This window comes from Lynx canadensis, chromosome B2, assembly GCF_007474595.2.
Source record: "Lynx canadensis isolate LIC74 chromosome B2, mLynCan4.pri.v2, whole genome shotgun sequence".
Classification (NCBI taxonomy): domain Eukaryota; kingdom Metazoa; phylum Chordata; class Mammalia; order Carnivora; family Felidae; genus Lynx; species Lynx canadensis.
In genome coordinates, this window is record NC_044307.1 from 105,202,583 (window position 1) to 105,218,605 (window position 16,023).

General features: G+C 42.0%; 1 protein-coding gene across 3 annotated transcripts in view; it reads left to right on the forward strand.

Annotated features, from left to right (window-relative positions):
* The first annotated feature begins 498 nt into the window (after positions 1–498).
* The window catches only part of NT5DC1 (5'-nucleotidase domain containing 1), a 138,930-nt gene continuing 123,405 nt past the window's right edge, over positions 499–16,023 (forward strand). Inside the window, exons 1-6 of one of the 3 annotated variants that reach the window (XM_030316202.1) lie at positions 499–659; positions 5,837–5,928; positions 7,336–7,407; positions 8,539–8,645; positions 13,781–13,860; positions 15,511–15,595. In XM_030316202.1, the coding sequence (XP_030172062.1) occupies positions 567–659; positions 5,837–5,928; positions 7,336–7,407; positions 8,539–8,645; positions 13,781–13,860; positions 15,511–15,595 (529 nt within the window). In that variant the 5' untranslated portion in view covers positions 499–566. The remainder of the gene's footprint in view (positions 660–5,836; positions 5,929–7,335; positions 7,408–8,538; positions 8,646–13,780; positions 13,861–15,510; positions 15,596–16,023) is intronic. The other 2 variants (XM_030316201.1, XM_030316200.1) reach the window with 2 other exon arrangements.

Consider the following 16,023-nt stretch of genomic DNA (forward strand, 5'->3'; position numbering starts at 1 on the left):
GGCTGTGTCAGAGGGTATTAGTGGGTAGAATTTTCTCCATCTTACCTTATTCCGCACAAGAGCAAAGGGTCGGGTCTAACTTTACAGTGTCCTGGTTTCTGTGGCACCTTCCTAACGAAGGGGAGCCCCGGTTAATTTTGTGGCAAGGGCTACGTGCCAACAGGGATTCATCTGTATCCCCAGGTTCAGCAGTGGTGACGTGACCCCCCCGGTCACACCCGCCTTTGGGGCTGCGGGGCGGGGGAAGGACGTCGGTAGGGCGCGGGGAGCCGGCCGGCCGCCGTCTGCGGGACGCAGGGCGCCGAAGCGGCGGGGAAGGCGCCGGCAGGCGGGCCGCGCGAGGGGCGGGGAGAAGCGTGGCCGGGGGCGGCGCTCGCGGGCGCGGGAAGCGCTGGAGGCAGACGCGCTGCGTCCTGAGGGTGGCCGCAGCCCCGCCCCGCCGTGCCCCGTCCCGCCCCTGCCGGGCCCCGTCCTGTCCCGTCCCGCAGCGTCCCGCAGCGTCCCGTCCGCGGTCTCCTCGCACCCTCCCGGCACCTGAGGCGCTCGCCGGTGCTTCCAGCGCAGCCATGGCTCAGCATTTTTCCCTGGCCGCCTGCGACGTGGTCGGCTTCGACCTGGACCACACTCTGTGTCGCTACAACCTGCCCGAGAGCGCGGTGGTGAGTGGCGCAGGCTGCCCGGGGCGCACGGCGTGCACCTCCATGGCGGCCGGGGCTGGAGTTTCTTCCCGGCTCCCGCGGCGACCGCTGCCAGGGGCCCTGCAGCCGCCGCGCCTCTGCTCAGAATTCGGCCTCCCACGGCGAGGCTGGGCGGAAATGTGCACCCCGGGCCCCTCTCGAGCCGTCGGCACCGGCTTATGGAGCTCAGCTTTTAGCCAACTTTGAGAGAGCGGTGGGAAGGAAAGGGGCAGAGGGGCAATCTGTGCAAAATCGGGATGAGGAAGCGGTTCCTGGGACGGAAGGCAGGGCGGGGCCAGGGGAACTGGGGATGTCTTTTGCAGAACCCTGGCCTTGGAACTTCCTTGCAAGTCATTCTGGGCACCAGCCGCGCTACGATGCAGCCACCTGGGCTTCTATTTTCCTTATGTGCAGTTTTCTTTTAGCGTGTCCACGCGACCACCTGTCAGTTTTTAAACACTGCAGTCAGGGAGAGATTGTGTGGTGTTTTGAAGAAGCACTAGCCGAAAAGTCATTAGAATCTTAGCCCAAATTTTGTCTTCTACCAAGAGACGAAAATAAACATTTATTGCGCACTTCCTACGTGCTGCATGCTCTCTGAATAAGTTCTAATCCTAGCAACCGTCTACTAAGTTTGCGTCCTCCCAGAACTTTGGGAAAAAGGGGGAGTGGAGTATTTATGATACCACACCCTAAGGGGAATTGTCCTTCCTCCTCCATTACTTTGGTTTCACAAGGAAACTAATTGTAAAAAAAAAAAAAAAAATCACAGGAATTTTTTAGTCAAAGATTCTTTTGAAGAAAGTTAAACCACTGTCATGTTAGAACCCGTTTTGTGCATATGTGAGTATAAAAATCTCAGAATGTAAGACCCTGCAGTAAAAGGATTCTTTTTTACAAACCTCGAATATAAGTGAGGCTTAAAGATCGGAAGTATCCTAGTAGTGTGTTACGGATCCTGTTTAGTTCAGAAATCTTTTATGAAATACCAGCAGTGTGCTGAGTCCCTTAATAGAGTTGGATGCTGAGATGGACACGGGCCTGCGGGTGGCGTTGTAACGGGGGAGGATGCCGAAGAGTTCAGCTCAGCCCCCTGTGGTGAGGGCAGTATTGCACCTTGCTGCAGACTGCCTGCCCCTAGTGTCTGGAGACCCTCCCTCCACACCAGCCCATCTTCCAATCTTCCACAAAACCGTTAATTTCTCATAGCACTTACACATGGCTTACAATTTCCTGTGAACCTGTCAGAATCTTCCCCTAGAGTCTAGAGCCATGACTCCTTGACATCAGTATCTCTGATAGTTTCTTGTGTGTTCTGTGTGCCGAGGTGAGTGCTTGGCACATACGGGGTTCAATAAGTAATTGAGGAATAACTGAATAAAAACATAGGTATTTTAATAAGTGAAGATGGCACAGCCATTATTCTAATATGCATTCAGTTTAAATGAACTGGTTAGATCCTTACAAGAACTGTGTGAGGTATTTGCTTTGTCACAGTCGCTGTTTAGAGATGAGGATAGCAAGGCACAAAAAGAATAAGCAGCTTATCCAGAGTCACCCTGCTAATTGGCTTCTGTTCCCACCACCATGCTTTATGTGAGCCAGAAAGCCCAGAGGAGAGGTCTGGAGTGACACTTGATGCTTGAGCTGGGTTCCAACACAAGAGTTAAAGCTGGCAGGTGAGGAAGCAGAGGGGGGCACTTCAGACAGAGGGAATCTAGCCAGGGCAAGGACCCAGAGGTGAGAAACAATTCAGGGAACTGCTGGGTGTCACGCGGCAGGTGGGGAGTTGCAGAAGATGTTGGAGAAGTCGGTGGTGATTGCGTCATAGAACACTGAGTGCCTCTCCCATCAGTATCATAGGCGTTTAATAAATGCAAAATGTGCAGATGTTGGACTGGATGTGTTACCTCACCTCGGGGGCTCAGGAAAGGCATCCTAGAAATGATGACCCCTGTGCTCTCCTGGGGTTGCAGACTCAGAAGGGTAAGGGGCCAAGCAGTTAACCCCCATTTGTGAGTGGGAGCAGGGCCTGGGATAGCCAGGAGAGTGTGTTTGCCTTCTGAAGGCACAGCCACACTTGACTCTTGCCAAGTTCCATGAGGAAGTAGGGGCCGAGTCTCCTTTTTAAAATTTTTATTTATTTTATTTTTTTAAATGTTTATTTATTTTTGAGAGACAAGGAGATGTAGAGCGTGAGCAAGGGAGGGGCAGAGAGAGAGGCAGACACAGAATCTGAAGCAGGCTCCAGGCTCTGAGCTGTCAGCACAGAGCCTAACGCGGGGCTTGAACTCACAGACTGCAAGATCATGACCCGAGCCGAAGTCGGAAGCTTAACTGATGGAGCCACCTAGGTGTCCCAGGGCTGAGCCTCTTAAAAGAACTAATTCTTTTTAAGACCAGTTAGGAATCTGAACTTCTATGAGAAGTCTCCCAACTTTTAAATGTTAGTTTGTTTTCAAACACATCAGGATTATGAGGTTGCCACATTTAGTGAAGAAAAATACAGCACCAGTTAAATTTGAATTTCAAATAACAAAACCATTTTTTCTTATATGTGTGTTCTGCATGGGATGTGCTTATACTAAAAAAATTCATTGTTGTTTATCTGAAAATCAAATTTAGCTAGGCATTTCATGTTTTATCTGGCAACCTTAAGTGGGAACCAAACATAATTTGTAGTCTGCATACAACTCACAATTTGCAGCTGCTGTTCAGTGTGCATTATTAGGCACGTGAGACACTGGGAGAGGAAGAGGGCTGGTCATGGAGGCCCTGTGCCATGAAGGCATCTGGGGTAACTCAGTATAAGAAAAAGATCCAAGAGCTCGGGCCTTGGGACTAGGATGGGTTTCAAAGGCACAGACTCCCTTATTTTCCTCAGCACCATTATTCTCTGGTTCTCCCCACACATTGACCTCATTCTCTCCTATCGCAGAAACTTCTCCGCGAGGTGAGGAGCATAGCTGTGGATGCCCCTAACGGCAGCCCTGCTGGAAAAGGCCCCTTTCTCTCAGGAAGGTGTCAAGTCTCAGTGGCATCATATGCCCATATCTTTATCAGTATTGTCAAGGGGTGAGAATTTCCTGTTGTCCGAGACTGAGTAAAGTGCCTTGACTCGAGGCGGCAGGTTTAATGGTATGTAGTAAGCATTGGTAGCTTGGAACTGGCTGTGGTGAGAATATTGATATGTGGAAATGGGCAAAGGTACTTATCAGAACTTTTTTTTTTAAACCAGCATATATATGACTGATAATAGCAAATATTTCAGTTGAATTTACTTGTATGTAAGGCACTGCTCTAAAGCACTTTACATCTGTTAATCCCACAGCACTGGTTCCCTGCAGTCAGGATCATGATGTGTATTTTTTATTATCCATAGTACTTTGTACCTCAGAGTGACTCAGTCCATTTTTGATTGATTTTTTTTTAATGATTCAATGAAAATCCGTATAATGCATAAAGCCAATGATTTTCAGTCATCTCTGGACTTCAGGAATCCTGTATGGCCTCACCTGGACCCCACCCTATCCTGGAGGCCTGAAATTTCCAGGTGGTTTTAGGAGCCATCACTGGTTCTGAATCACTGCCAGGATTGAGAAGTGCTGATATGTAGTGTTGACATAATGTAAGCCTGTTAACAACTGACCTGGATCAGGGTCACATTGCATTGCATGGGAGTGCATGTATAGTAATTTTAATTAGCTTTAGAATAGAGAACAGCTCTATTTGACAGGGAGCTTTTTTTTTTTAATGTTTATTTATTTTTGACAGAGAGACAGAGACAGAGCATGAGCGGGGGAGGGGCAGAGAGAGGGAGACACAGAATCCAAAGCCCGAAGCAGGCTCCAGGCTCCGAGCTGTCAGCACAGAGCCTGATGCGGGGCTCGAACTCACGAACCTTGAGATCATGACCTGAGCCCAAGTCAGACACTCAACCGACTGAGCCACCCAGGCGCCCCTGACAGGGAGCTTTTGATTTCTCTGCACTCGTTCCCTGATGCTCACACCCAACTCCCAAATCCAGATGTGTGTGGGTCTCTGGGTTTCTGGATTTGGTGTGCTCCCCTCCCTCTGGATTCACCCAGCTAACTGCTACATCTTGCAGGGGTCAGTGTAAACATCATCACCTCAGGGAGGCCTTCTCCCATTCCTTTTACTGTGTCTCTGCTCTCTTCCTGCTTGTGCTGTCTCATGCTGCCAAAACCTGTCACGGGTTAACATATGGGAAAAAGGTCGAGTTGCTCAAGAATCTTTTCAGACACTGCTCAGTCAGACCCCAGACCAGCATTCTGCCTCAGGTCTGAGGGCATCTGATGCTGACTTAAGAACCCTCATGGAAGGAGAATGGGGTAGGGCCAGTGTGGACCTTCATCCACCTTCTGCCTCCTCTTTGTTTGGTATACACAGTTCTTTAAAAATGAAGCCAACTCTTTAGAAAAAAATAAGACACATTACCCCAACACTTGGGATTTTGTTGTTGTCGAGAAATCGGAAGATCTATCAACCATCGGCAGAGCATTTATCTTTGTACTTGTTTCCTGAAGCTTTCTTTGTCCTTTTCCTTCAGTTTCCTTAAGCAAAGAAATAAGAGGTATTTCCTGTATCTGATGGAAGCTCCTTGATTCCTCCTTCAGATCATCTGCCTTGTCTCCATGTGTGTTTTCCCTTTGAGACTCCCCTGTGACAGTGACAAAACTAAAACAATTTAGTGACAATTTCGATGTCCTTTATTCGGGGAAATAATCTATGAATTAGGGAAACCCAGTGCCTCATAAGCACTTTCCACTAAGAATGGGCTAAGGATAGATATAATGATAGAGTGGTCTATATGTTTAAAATGAGTTTACAAAGCTTTCAAGTCTTAATGATCTCCAACCCATTAGAATTCAGGAGTAAGATAATAGTCATCCTCAGTTATGTAATTGTATATTGATGGTGTAATTCTGCAGTGGAAAAAGACACAACAGCTACCTGGGGCTTTCAGGGGTGGATAAATTGCTTGTACACGGGGATTAAACTGCTGAACTTCACAATTAGAGATATTTCTCTCCCATCTGCCCCATGAATGACTCCAGTAGGTTTTCAAGTCTGTGAAATTCAGAATGAATAGTGAATTTTATATTTAATTTCTCTTTATTCCTTCCCCTTATTTATAGCTCATTTATAATAGCTTTGCTCAGTTCCTGGTCAAGGAGAAAGGGTATGACAAAGAATTACTAACTGTGACTCCAGAGGATTGGGATTTCTGGTAAGTTCTTTTTTTTAAGGGCTGCCCATTCCCTCTGTTTCTTAAATGTTGCTGATAAAATTTTAATGCTTCTTCTGTGGAGACAGAAAGTGAAATGTGAAACTGAGTCAAAAGACAAAATGCTTTCTCTATTAAAAGTTTTATGTTTCATTAATTAAAATCTTTTCTACTTTAAATTTGGACTTGTTTAATTAAATATGTAAATAGGCTAAAAGCTTCTTGACTAATTTGGATGTTTCTGTATGGCTTAAGTTTGTCATAAGTTTCAGAGGTTATTAAGAACTATCTTTAAAATTTACATCTTAAAAAAGAAAGTTTGCTTTATTTCCCTTCAAATACTGAACTGTAGAAGAGGAAGAATCATGTTTTGAATAAATGTCTGAACTGGGACATTTGGTTTTCTGTAATTTGGGTAAACGTTCCTGTCTCTAAGACTCTTACTGCTTACTCTTAGGGTTCTCTAATTGCCAAGGCTTATTTTGTCTCTCTTCCTTATCTAAACAACAAAATAAAAATCTAACACTTTAAAATTGCTCAGTTGAAAATTAATAATAAATCTAAAACACATGAAAAACACATACAAAAGTAATTCTAGAGCAATGATGTTCATCTATTATATATTTCTTCAGTGTTTGGTTAGTCCTTTTTGATGTATCCCTTTTGTAAAAAGAAGAAACACAAATATTTCACTGTATAAAACCGCTGACTCTGGAAATTTTACTGTGGACCAAAGTCAGTAATGCTTCTAAAGTACCCTGTCATTTTTTGTTTAATTCTCTTGGTATTTGGTGGCATTATACTTCCTTGCTTTATTATTCATAAAATGAATCTGTACCCACCTCTCTCCCCAAATCCCACAAGTCTTTTGCAGTGAGGAACCTGAAACTTAGTATTTGACTTTCTTTTAGTGGTTTTCAATAGTATGCCCTGCCCAGAGGGCAAGGTTTTAAAACCTGACCTAAATCGAGGCAATTTCTAAAGAATATAGGAGAAACTCTGGCTAAGAGCTTATCTGGCAGAATTTAAATGTGTGTGTGTGTGTGTGTGTGTGTGTATGTGTGTGTTTTATTTAATGAAAAATACTTGCACATTTTAACAGAGACATGAAATAATGTTCCTTTTTTTGTTCTAATTTTTGAATTCCTCTTTTTTTAAAGCTTAAGGATTTTACAAACTAAACATGCTGTCTCTCATTTTCCCACATGGCAGTTTTCCTTACATACTTGCTCTGTGGATGCTATTAAATTTTAGAATTCTTGGATATTCTTGGTCTTTTTAACCAATATATCATTCACCTGCATGGGAGAATCCCTTTTAGCATTGTGACTTTTTGGAAGTATAGATTATTATTTCTTGGGGTTAGCCGAATCTATGAATTGATCAGTAATCAAATTTTTCTATTTTTAGTTGCAAGGGCTTGGCACTGGATCTGGAAGATGGGAACTTCATTAAATTGGCAGATAATGGCACCGTGCTCAGGTAATAAAATTTAGTTGTGAAATCTAAACTTTTTCTCCAGAACACTTTGTTATTATATAGCATTTGATTGTTAAGTACGGGTTAAATAAGATTATTATTTTTATCATTCAGATGACAGATCATGTGCTTCTGTTTCTTCGTATGAATTGTTTTAACTATTTAAGTACAGATCGAGAAGCATTGGACTTAAAGGTCTAGTTCTTTTAAATTCGGCTCACTAGAAATATTTGCAGGAAATTCAGGAGAGTTTTAATAACTTGCTTCATCTCATTGATCACCTCTACTGCAAAAGAGCCTGGAGATTATGTTGTTTTAGATGAGTGCACAGTTGCCTGGAATAAAGTGAGATTTCTTTTTACTAAGAAGAGAATGAATGTTGGGTAGGAGTTGGTGGTCTATGCACACTTCTCCTTCCTTCTCCATTTATCCAAATTTGTCCCCCTCGTACAAGACTCCTTTTGTATTTTAGCTCCTTCTGGAAGTTTTTCTAGCCTACTCCAACCCTCATCAGTCTCTCTCACACTCAGTACTAATTCCCTTTCCTTCCCTCCTCTCAGGGTGCACTGGGCACTTGGAGTATTTGGGGGGAGTGGGACAAGCAGATGAGAAGCTGCCGCTGCCACTGCTCTGAGCCTTACAGAGCGGGCCAGGGTGTGGGCTTCCGCTTTTCCCCCAGCACCCATAGTAGAGGCAAGCCAACGTGGCCACAGCTATGCGATTTATTATTTCTGTTGACGTGATCAGAGTCGAAGGAAAGGACGCTCAGCACAGGTTACCCCTGGCACATACTCTCCCTTTTGATACATCATTCTTTTTGCACGCTACGAACTCATACTCTCCCCTGGACCTCACGCTAAGTGCAGATAACTACAACAGGTGTGGCCCCCCTTCTGATTATTTTGTTATTCATTTGCATGTTTCTTGCCTTGGGCAACTAGAGCTAAAGTGTAGTATGTATGTATACATACTCAATGCAGCTTTGACCAGGACCTTAAACTCAACTATCAGATTCTTAACAGTGTACTTAGCTCTCTTCAATCATAGTTAAAAGAATGTAAAGCATTGTATAGTTTTGGTTCTGTCTTTCATTGTTGTATTTGTCTGTCTGCCCCTCCCATCTCCCCAAACCAGAGCAAGCCATGGCACAAAGATGATGGCTCCAGAGGCGCTGGCAGAGGAGTATGGTGGGAAGGAGTGGAAATACTTCATGTCTGACACGGGAATGGCTTGTCGATCAGGTATGGCCCATGGGGGGCGGGCAGCACCACCATTACGTCTCCTTTTGTTTTGGATGTTGAACCTGGGGCATGAGGGCATGAAGCGTGCCATTCTTGCCTCCTGTCGGCCAGTTTACACCACGGGGCAGCCGTGGTGTGATAGGAATACGATGCTTTCCTTGTGTCTGATACCTGTTTGGCAGTTGGTTCTGCTTCATTTAGGGTTTCATTGATTGCTCCTTTTACTTGTACTTGTTCTGGAGTGAAAAGACTAGCACCTAGGAATAATACATTCCTCAGTCTTCTCTATTTTTTTTTTTAGTTTATTACATGCTCAGTCCTTTTATTTCTCCATTACACATTTCTTCTCGTATTCATACTACCCACCTCTCTTGTTTGCTTGTTCTCTTGTTTTCTTGAATTCTCTTCTTTACTCTCAGTTCTAGTATCTTCTTCCTTTGTCTTTTCTTTTCCCTTATTTTAAATGATTTCATATATTTTCATATCTTTCTTCCCATTGTCTTTAAAGAACATGAATGGATTTCTCAAAACTTATTTTTAGACGTTGATATGCATAAATTAACAAGTAATGCTTAAGACATTATTATAAACAAATACACCTTGTTATGTTATAGTTGTTAGTTTTTCACTTGTTCTAAATGTGCCATTTTCTTTCACACTACACTTTTGAAATGCACCTGTTCTTCAGAAAATGTAGTAACCGGGTCAGGGGTGGGGGACACCTGACTGCCTCAGTCGGTAGAGCATACGACTCTTGATCTTGGGGTTGTAAGTTTCAGCTCATGTTGGGTGTAGAGATTACTTAAAATAAAATCTTAAAAAAAAACCAAGGAAATGTAGTAAGAATATAGTTGGAGTTATTCCTTGTTATAATTAGGTTTGCTTTGTAACATTCTCTGTCTTTTGAGAGTTTGTTTTGCTTTTGTACTGAGATCAAAGTGTCAGGAAATGAGTACTCCTGATAAAGTAAATCGGTAGGAAAACATATTTCACATTGGGGATCAATACACAGTGCTTTCACACATCTCAAGTCCAAATGGCTAGTGGGAGTGAAATGGGTGTCTATGTTGCCCTTTACTCCGCTGAGGATAGAGAACTGCTGTTGTCTTTCCAGACATAGTTGTGGATAGCTGCCCTCCTCCCAGAAAGGCCAGGCACAGAGCTAAGTGTTTCATTCTGCCATCCATTCATTAAAGGAGTAAAGTACATTAAAGGAGTAAAGTATTTCAGCCAAGAAAAGAGCATTCACCCAGTAGGACCAACAGTCTGCCCACTCCTCTGGCTGCTAGTGGGCGCCACCTCCTGGAATCAGCAGCTTCCCTCTGGTGCTCAGTATAGCCAGGAGTGCTCTGAGGATGACCTTGGAATTTATCTCCTCTTAACTGAGTTGGTTAAGGAGGTGTTTCCCCTTCCTGTGCTCAGTGGTCAGGTGGTGGTGACACAAGACAAAGGCCTTTGTTTCTGCCACGTTGTAAGGGAAAGCTTTGCCTTTAAAAAGTAATACAACTTTTTTTAATTTTTTAATTTATTTTTATTTATTTATTTTTTTAATACAACTTTTTTTTAATGTAGAGATCTATAAAAGAAGAAAAAACTGGCCTATGATTCCACAACCCAGTTAAATTTTGTTTACGTTAAAAAAAATACTGTGAGCAAATGGTTAGAAAATTTAATTATAGAAAAGAGTAAAATGAAGAGTAATTATCTCCAACCCCTGGCCCCAGAATCCCCTTTCCTTGAACTTATTTCTCAAAAATACCAAAAGGAATCATACATTTTCTGTACTGTGCTCTTTTTAATTGACATCTTGGAGATCCTGTCACATTAGCACACAGAGGTGTACTTCAGTCTGTTAAATGCTGCTGTGCTCTGCCATCCAGTGCTGTCCATCAGTCCGTCCATAGTGCATACTGACTTTGTGTCTAGTGTCTGGCCATTACAAACAAGCCTGCAGTGATGTTTTCATATATGTATATTTTTCACTTCTGTGCAAATGCATTCAGGGTACACTCCTAGAAGTACAGTTGCTCTAAAGACATGTAGGTTTAAAATTTGATCAGTATTGCCAAATAAAACGTTTATTTTCACGAACACCAGTTGGTTTAGCTGTTTCTGTCTACTTTGAGCGTACTCATCCCCAGTGTTAAGTAGAGCATTGTCAAGTGCATTCCCTACCGGTATGTTTAGGGAATTTAAAGCATTGATGGCTAGAGACATTTTACTGACCATTTACTTGATAATCACTTTTCAGGTTCTTGCACTGGCAGGAGTATGGTTTTCCTTACCCGCCGATTTCCAGAGAGCAAGTCCTTTTGGTCTTGTTTCCCTCTAAACTGGTGGATTATGCAGAAACAACTTGGTATAGCGGAAACCACAGGGAGCGTGGAGGCGGGTGGTCCTGGATCATATTGACTCTGTTCCTTGCTGGGTCAAGTGATCTGGCAAATTACTAAGCCACTCTTGGCATCACTTTGTTCATATTTAAGTGAAGATGATATCACTCACCTGCAGGAGAAGTGAGCTAACATAAATTGTTCTCTTGCCCTCAGTCATTTGTGTGCCTCTGTTCTGTTATCAGTAAGAATATGTGGTTTGTAAAGTACATAGTTGTTGGCACTGGGTTCTTGGGGAGCAGTTTCTCTGTGAGCACAGCTTAACGATTTTAGGACTTATCTTCTTGTGGAGGCTTGTTTCATTGAACTGAGGTCACTAATCCCTTCATTGCCAGTGAGCTCTCTGCTTATAAGGAGCAGAGAGTCAAAGCTTTCATGTGGTAGTCTTGGAGTTTTGTTGTGGGAAGAGGCATTGAGAGGAGCCTGGTCCAGTTCTCAGGTCAAGACTGAACAAGCCTCGGTGTGTCCACAGAGTGGTCATCCAGCCCAGGTTTGATAGCTGAGTGAGTCAGCCCCTTGCCTTGTGGAAGGGAGTTTCATTATCCCCCTGCGTTATTTGCTTAGACCCCAACCAAGACTCATGATCAGTGTTTCAGTTCTTTAACTGAACTTCATCTGTTAATGGCCATAAAGGGAGTGAAAGGGGAGGGGAAAGCAAGGGCACATATCTGGTGACGAGGACACCTGCTGCTCCCACTGTGCCCAGAGCAACTGGCCACTCTGGTGTCATAGGCCAAGAGAATAAATACAGCACAGGTTAATGTACCTTGGAAAGCTGTTCCCACTGTCTTAGGTCTTGGGAACCCTGGAGTATTATGTGGCCTTACAGCACAGCAAAGTGTGAGCAGAAATGTACATGTTATATTATCTCCCTCTTCCTCCAGATCCTGGTTCCTCACACGACAAAGCCAGTCTAACCTTTCTTAGGAATGAAAAATAGTCTAATAAAATGAAAAAATGAAAAATAGCCAATAATTTCAGCTGCAAAAGAGTAAAAAACAAACTTTTTAACTGAGGGAAAGGATACACAAATCCACACAGCCATTTTGTGAATTAACAGAAGGAGAACTTTGAGTTTGTTTCGTTTATGTTCTTAATAATTTGATATGAGGAAGTAAAAAGCATTAAATTGGAGTTAAAGGGATAGACATCTGGCCCCTGCAGAGGGTTTTCTCCTGTTAATTTACCCATGACACTCCTTCATTCCAGAAGTCCATTCCACTATTAGATCATTCATTCTTTCGCTTAACAAACATATTGAGGGCCTACAATATGCTGGGTATTGTGTTTAGTGGACACTAAAGAGCAAGACAGCTGTGTTCCAGAACCTCATACATTACAAATGGGAGAAAGGGAGGACTCGAAATCAGGCACTTATAATAGTGCATTCAATGTTACGACCATTTGAAAAGTACTTTCTTACATTAAACTAAAATCTGGCTTCACCTTTGGTTGTTTGATTCCTCTTTGTGCAAGGGTTATGACATTGGGACCCCGCACCCTGCCCAAAGCAAAGTGGTTGGTCTCAGTCCTGGTAAACAGGAGTGAGATGTTAGAGGCGATGAGATGGAAGGAAGGAGCAATGGGGGCTGTGTTCCACTGGGACTTCTGAGAAGCACTGAGAATACCTCCCGGAGTTGTCAATCCAAGGGACAGAAGTCTTCACTGTCTCCTAAACTTGAGGCTCATCCACTGGTGCCTGGAGCTTGCCACGTGAGCACATGGACTCCACAGGCTTTTGGGGAAAGTGAATGACACAGGTGTGCTTAGGTGGGATGATGTCATTTAGCACGGCCATGGCTGGGATCAGACTTGAGCCAAAGGGATGTGACATGGGTCATCAGGTGTCTGCCCAGGGATGGCAGATTCGAAAGTGACATCTGTACCAAGGAAGGGCTCAAGTTTGATTCTGTCCTAGGGCCAAATAGGATAAATTAAATTCCTCTCTTCCATGAGATCCTGGAGTGCCTGTCCTGTGCTCCTCAGATTTCCAAGATTAGTATACTGTGTCCTGATATGATGTGCTATTTTTTTTTTATTCCTCTCAGTGCATTGGTTATTCTCACATTGCATTGAAGGTGGACCAGCCAGCACAGATATGGAAAGGCACGGTTGTATTGATTACTTCATGGTACTCCAGTGTTAGACTGATTGTTTTGGAATTCAGTGACATTGATAACATAAATTGTGGCTTTTTCATAATCCATTTTATATTTGGGGTAAATCTATTTAATTTTTACATAAAAGCATTTTTTTCACAAAATCCTTAAATTATGGATACCATATTTTAACTTTCTTGCAGCTTAATTCTTCTTTAAAAGACAACAATAGGGGCTCCCTGGGTGGCTTAGGCTGTTCAGCATCTGGCTTTTGATTTTGTCTCAGGTCATGATCTCACGGTTCATGTCATGATATCAAGCCTGCATTGAGCTTTATACTGACAGTATGGAGCCTGTCTGAGATTCTCTCTTTCCCTCTCTCTCTGCCCCTTCCCCGCTTGCCTGCATGTATACACATGTGCTCACTCTCTTGCTCTTTCTCTCTCAAAAAAAAAAAAAAAAAAAAAAAGACGTTAAAAAAAAAAAGAAGACAATGGTAGCCTGTAATGGAGCCATTCTGAATTGAAACAGAGGTCCCTTTAAGTGACTAACCCAAAATCTAGTGTCTCTGTAGCCAGGTTTCTGTGTGTCACATAAATGAGGCAATAATTTATTCCCAGTTTAAATTTTTGTTCTTTTTTAGGAAAATATTATTTTTACGATAACTACTTTGACCTGCCAGGAGCTCTTCTGTGTGCCAGAGTTGTGGACTCTTTAACAAAGGTGAGCAGGGGCTCATTTTTTAGAAATTATGGTATGTATTTAGTCATAAATCAGAGGACTTAATTATATATGTCTTTTGAGTTGAGATTTTACTCAGTTTCCTCTCTGTAGTTGTAGAAGTGACTGAGGAAGAAAAACAAAATTTGGTCGAGTATTTTGGGAAAATTAAGTAGCAGTGACTATTTTTTTTCTCAAGGATAATAAACCTATTCGCCAGCAGGGAGTGCAAAAGTCTAAAAAGAAAACAGACCTCATAGGTGGAAAAATATTTTCTTGGTTTCATTAGCAGAATAAAAAAAAAAAAAGTAAGTAAATTCCACCTGTTCTTAAGCATTCTAAATAATATGAAATTAAAAAATGAGATGGAGTTTTTAAATTCATCATTTTGAGCAGTTTGATGCATGCAGGCTTTATACTGTTTATGAAGATTGAATAGATGTCTGGTTCCAAGAAGTTACACTTAGTTAGTGCTTAAGACCTGTGAACAGAAACCAGTTTTATGTCAGAATTACTTTTCTTTTTTGCATATGTTGTCTTTTAAAATCATAAAGATCATGTTGATAATTGAACATGGATAATGGTTTATTTTTGAACCAGAATTAGTCATGTTTTTGTGAAAGTTTCTGTTGAGCAATAATTTTAGTATGTTGGTAGAAGTTATTTGCGTGAGCTGGAGTCAGTTTTTTATTCATAGTAACTTCAAGCAAATTTATCAGTCCTCAAATATTTCAGAGCTTATATAATTAGATACAAATACTTAGTAGTTTGTCTTTGTTTAGATAGAAGGACACCAGTTAATGTTTCCAGGAAAGCAAGGGGTTGTAGGGTTATGTGTTTTAATATAATGTTACTTCCTAGTTTAAAGAAATCTGAATAAAAATGGTGTACATTTTGGGTTTTGAACCTCCTTTATCTCTCCTGTAGAGACTTGCTGCTCTTTTATATAGAAATCAGGTAAATGTGCATTGAATTCTAAAGTAACCAGCTTTTAGGACTTTAGGAGTTGAAGTTTCTTAGCCCCATTGATGCCCCACTACATGAAGAGGCACATTCTGATATCTCAAAAGCTATAACACCATAAATTTACTCATGTGTTTAAAATACATAATTTTTAGACATTACATTGAGTGGAAATTTCTATTTTATTTGGGCTATATGAGCTATATTAATATTTAGTTATATGTATATATATTGTATACATATATATATACATAACAGTGATTTTCATGGAAGATTTCTTTTTTTTAAATCATTCGGAAGAATGAGTTTATACATCTATTACCTTTTCTAAAATATGAGTCCCAATTTTATTTTTTATTTTTAAAAAACTGTTTTTAATGTTTTATTTTTGAGGGAGAGACAGAGTATGAGCAAGGGAGGGGCAGAGAGAGAGGGAGACGAATCTGAAGCAGGCTCCAGGCTCTGAGCCGTCAGCACAGAGCCCAACGCAGGGCTCGAACTCACAGACCATGAGATCATGACCTGGGCTGAAGTTGGATGCTCAACCAACTGAGCCACCCAGGCGCCCCATAAAATATGAGTCCCGGTTTTAGGTTACAGTAATATTGTAATGGTTTGGCAAGTGTTTTCTACTGGGCTTGAAAACAGAATTATTACGTATGTTAACATTTGGAATTTTTTTTTTTTTAGCAGAACAATGGTCAAAAAACATTTGATTTTTGGAAGGATATAGTTGCTGGTATACAACACAATTATAAAATGTCAGCTTTTAAGGGTGAGTAATGTGAAGAGAGATTTTCTAATAGATGTTTATTAAATGCTATGTCTTATGAATTACTTAGAAGTTACCTATTTTGTTATGTGTCTCAGTTAGGATTTACGTTCATCTTAAATTTTGCTATGTAGTTGGTACTGTTTACATTTTAAGAGGTTCTGTAATTCATGTCTGGTTCATGGCCATAATTGCCAGTATTCTGAGCTATGCTGTCTCTTACATGCCTGCCTAAAGGGTTGTTCTGTGGGCTCCCTAGAATTGAAGTTCACACTTCACTATTTCCCAGCCTGGGAATGCAGATTACTCACACCTATAACCATTGGTGTCGTGGTTATAGACTGGTAGGGGAAGTGAGAATTCTATTCTCGTTGCTTAAAACAGGATTGGCTGACTCAGAATGGGGCAGAGACATCGCCAAGCTGCAGCTA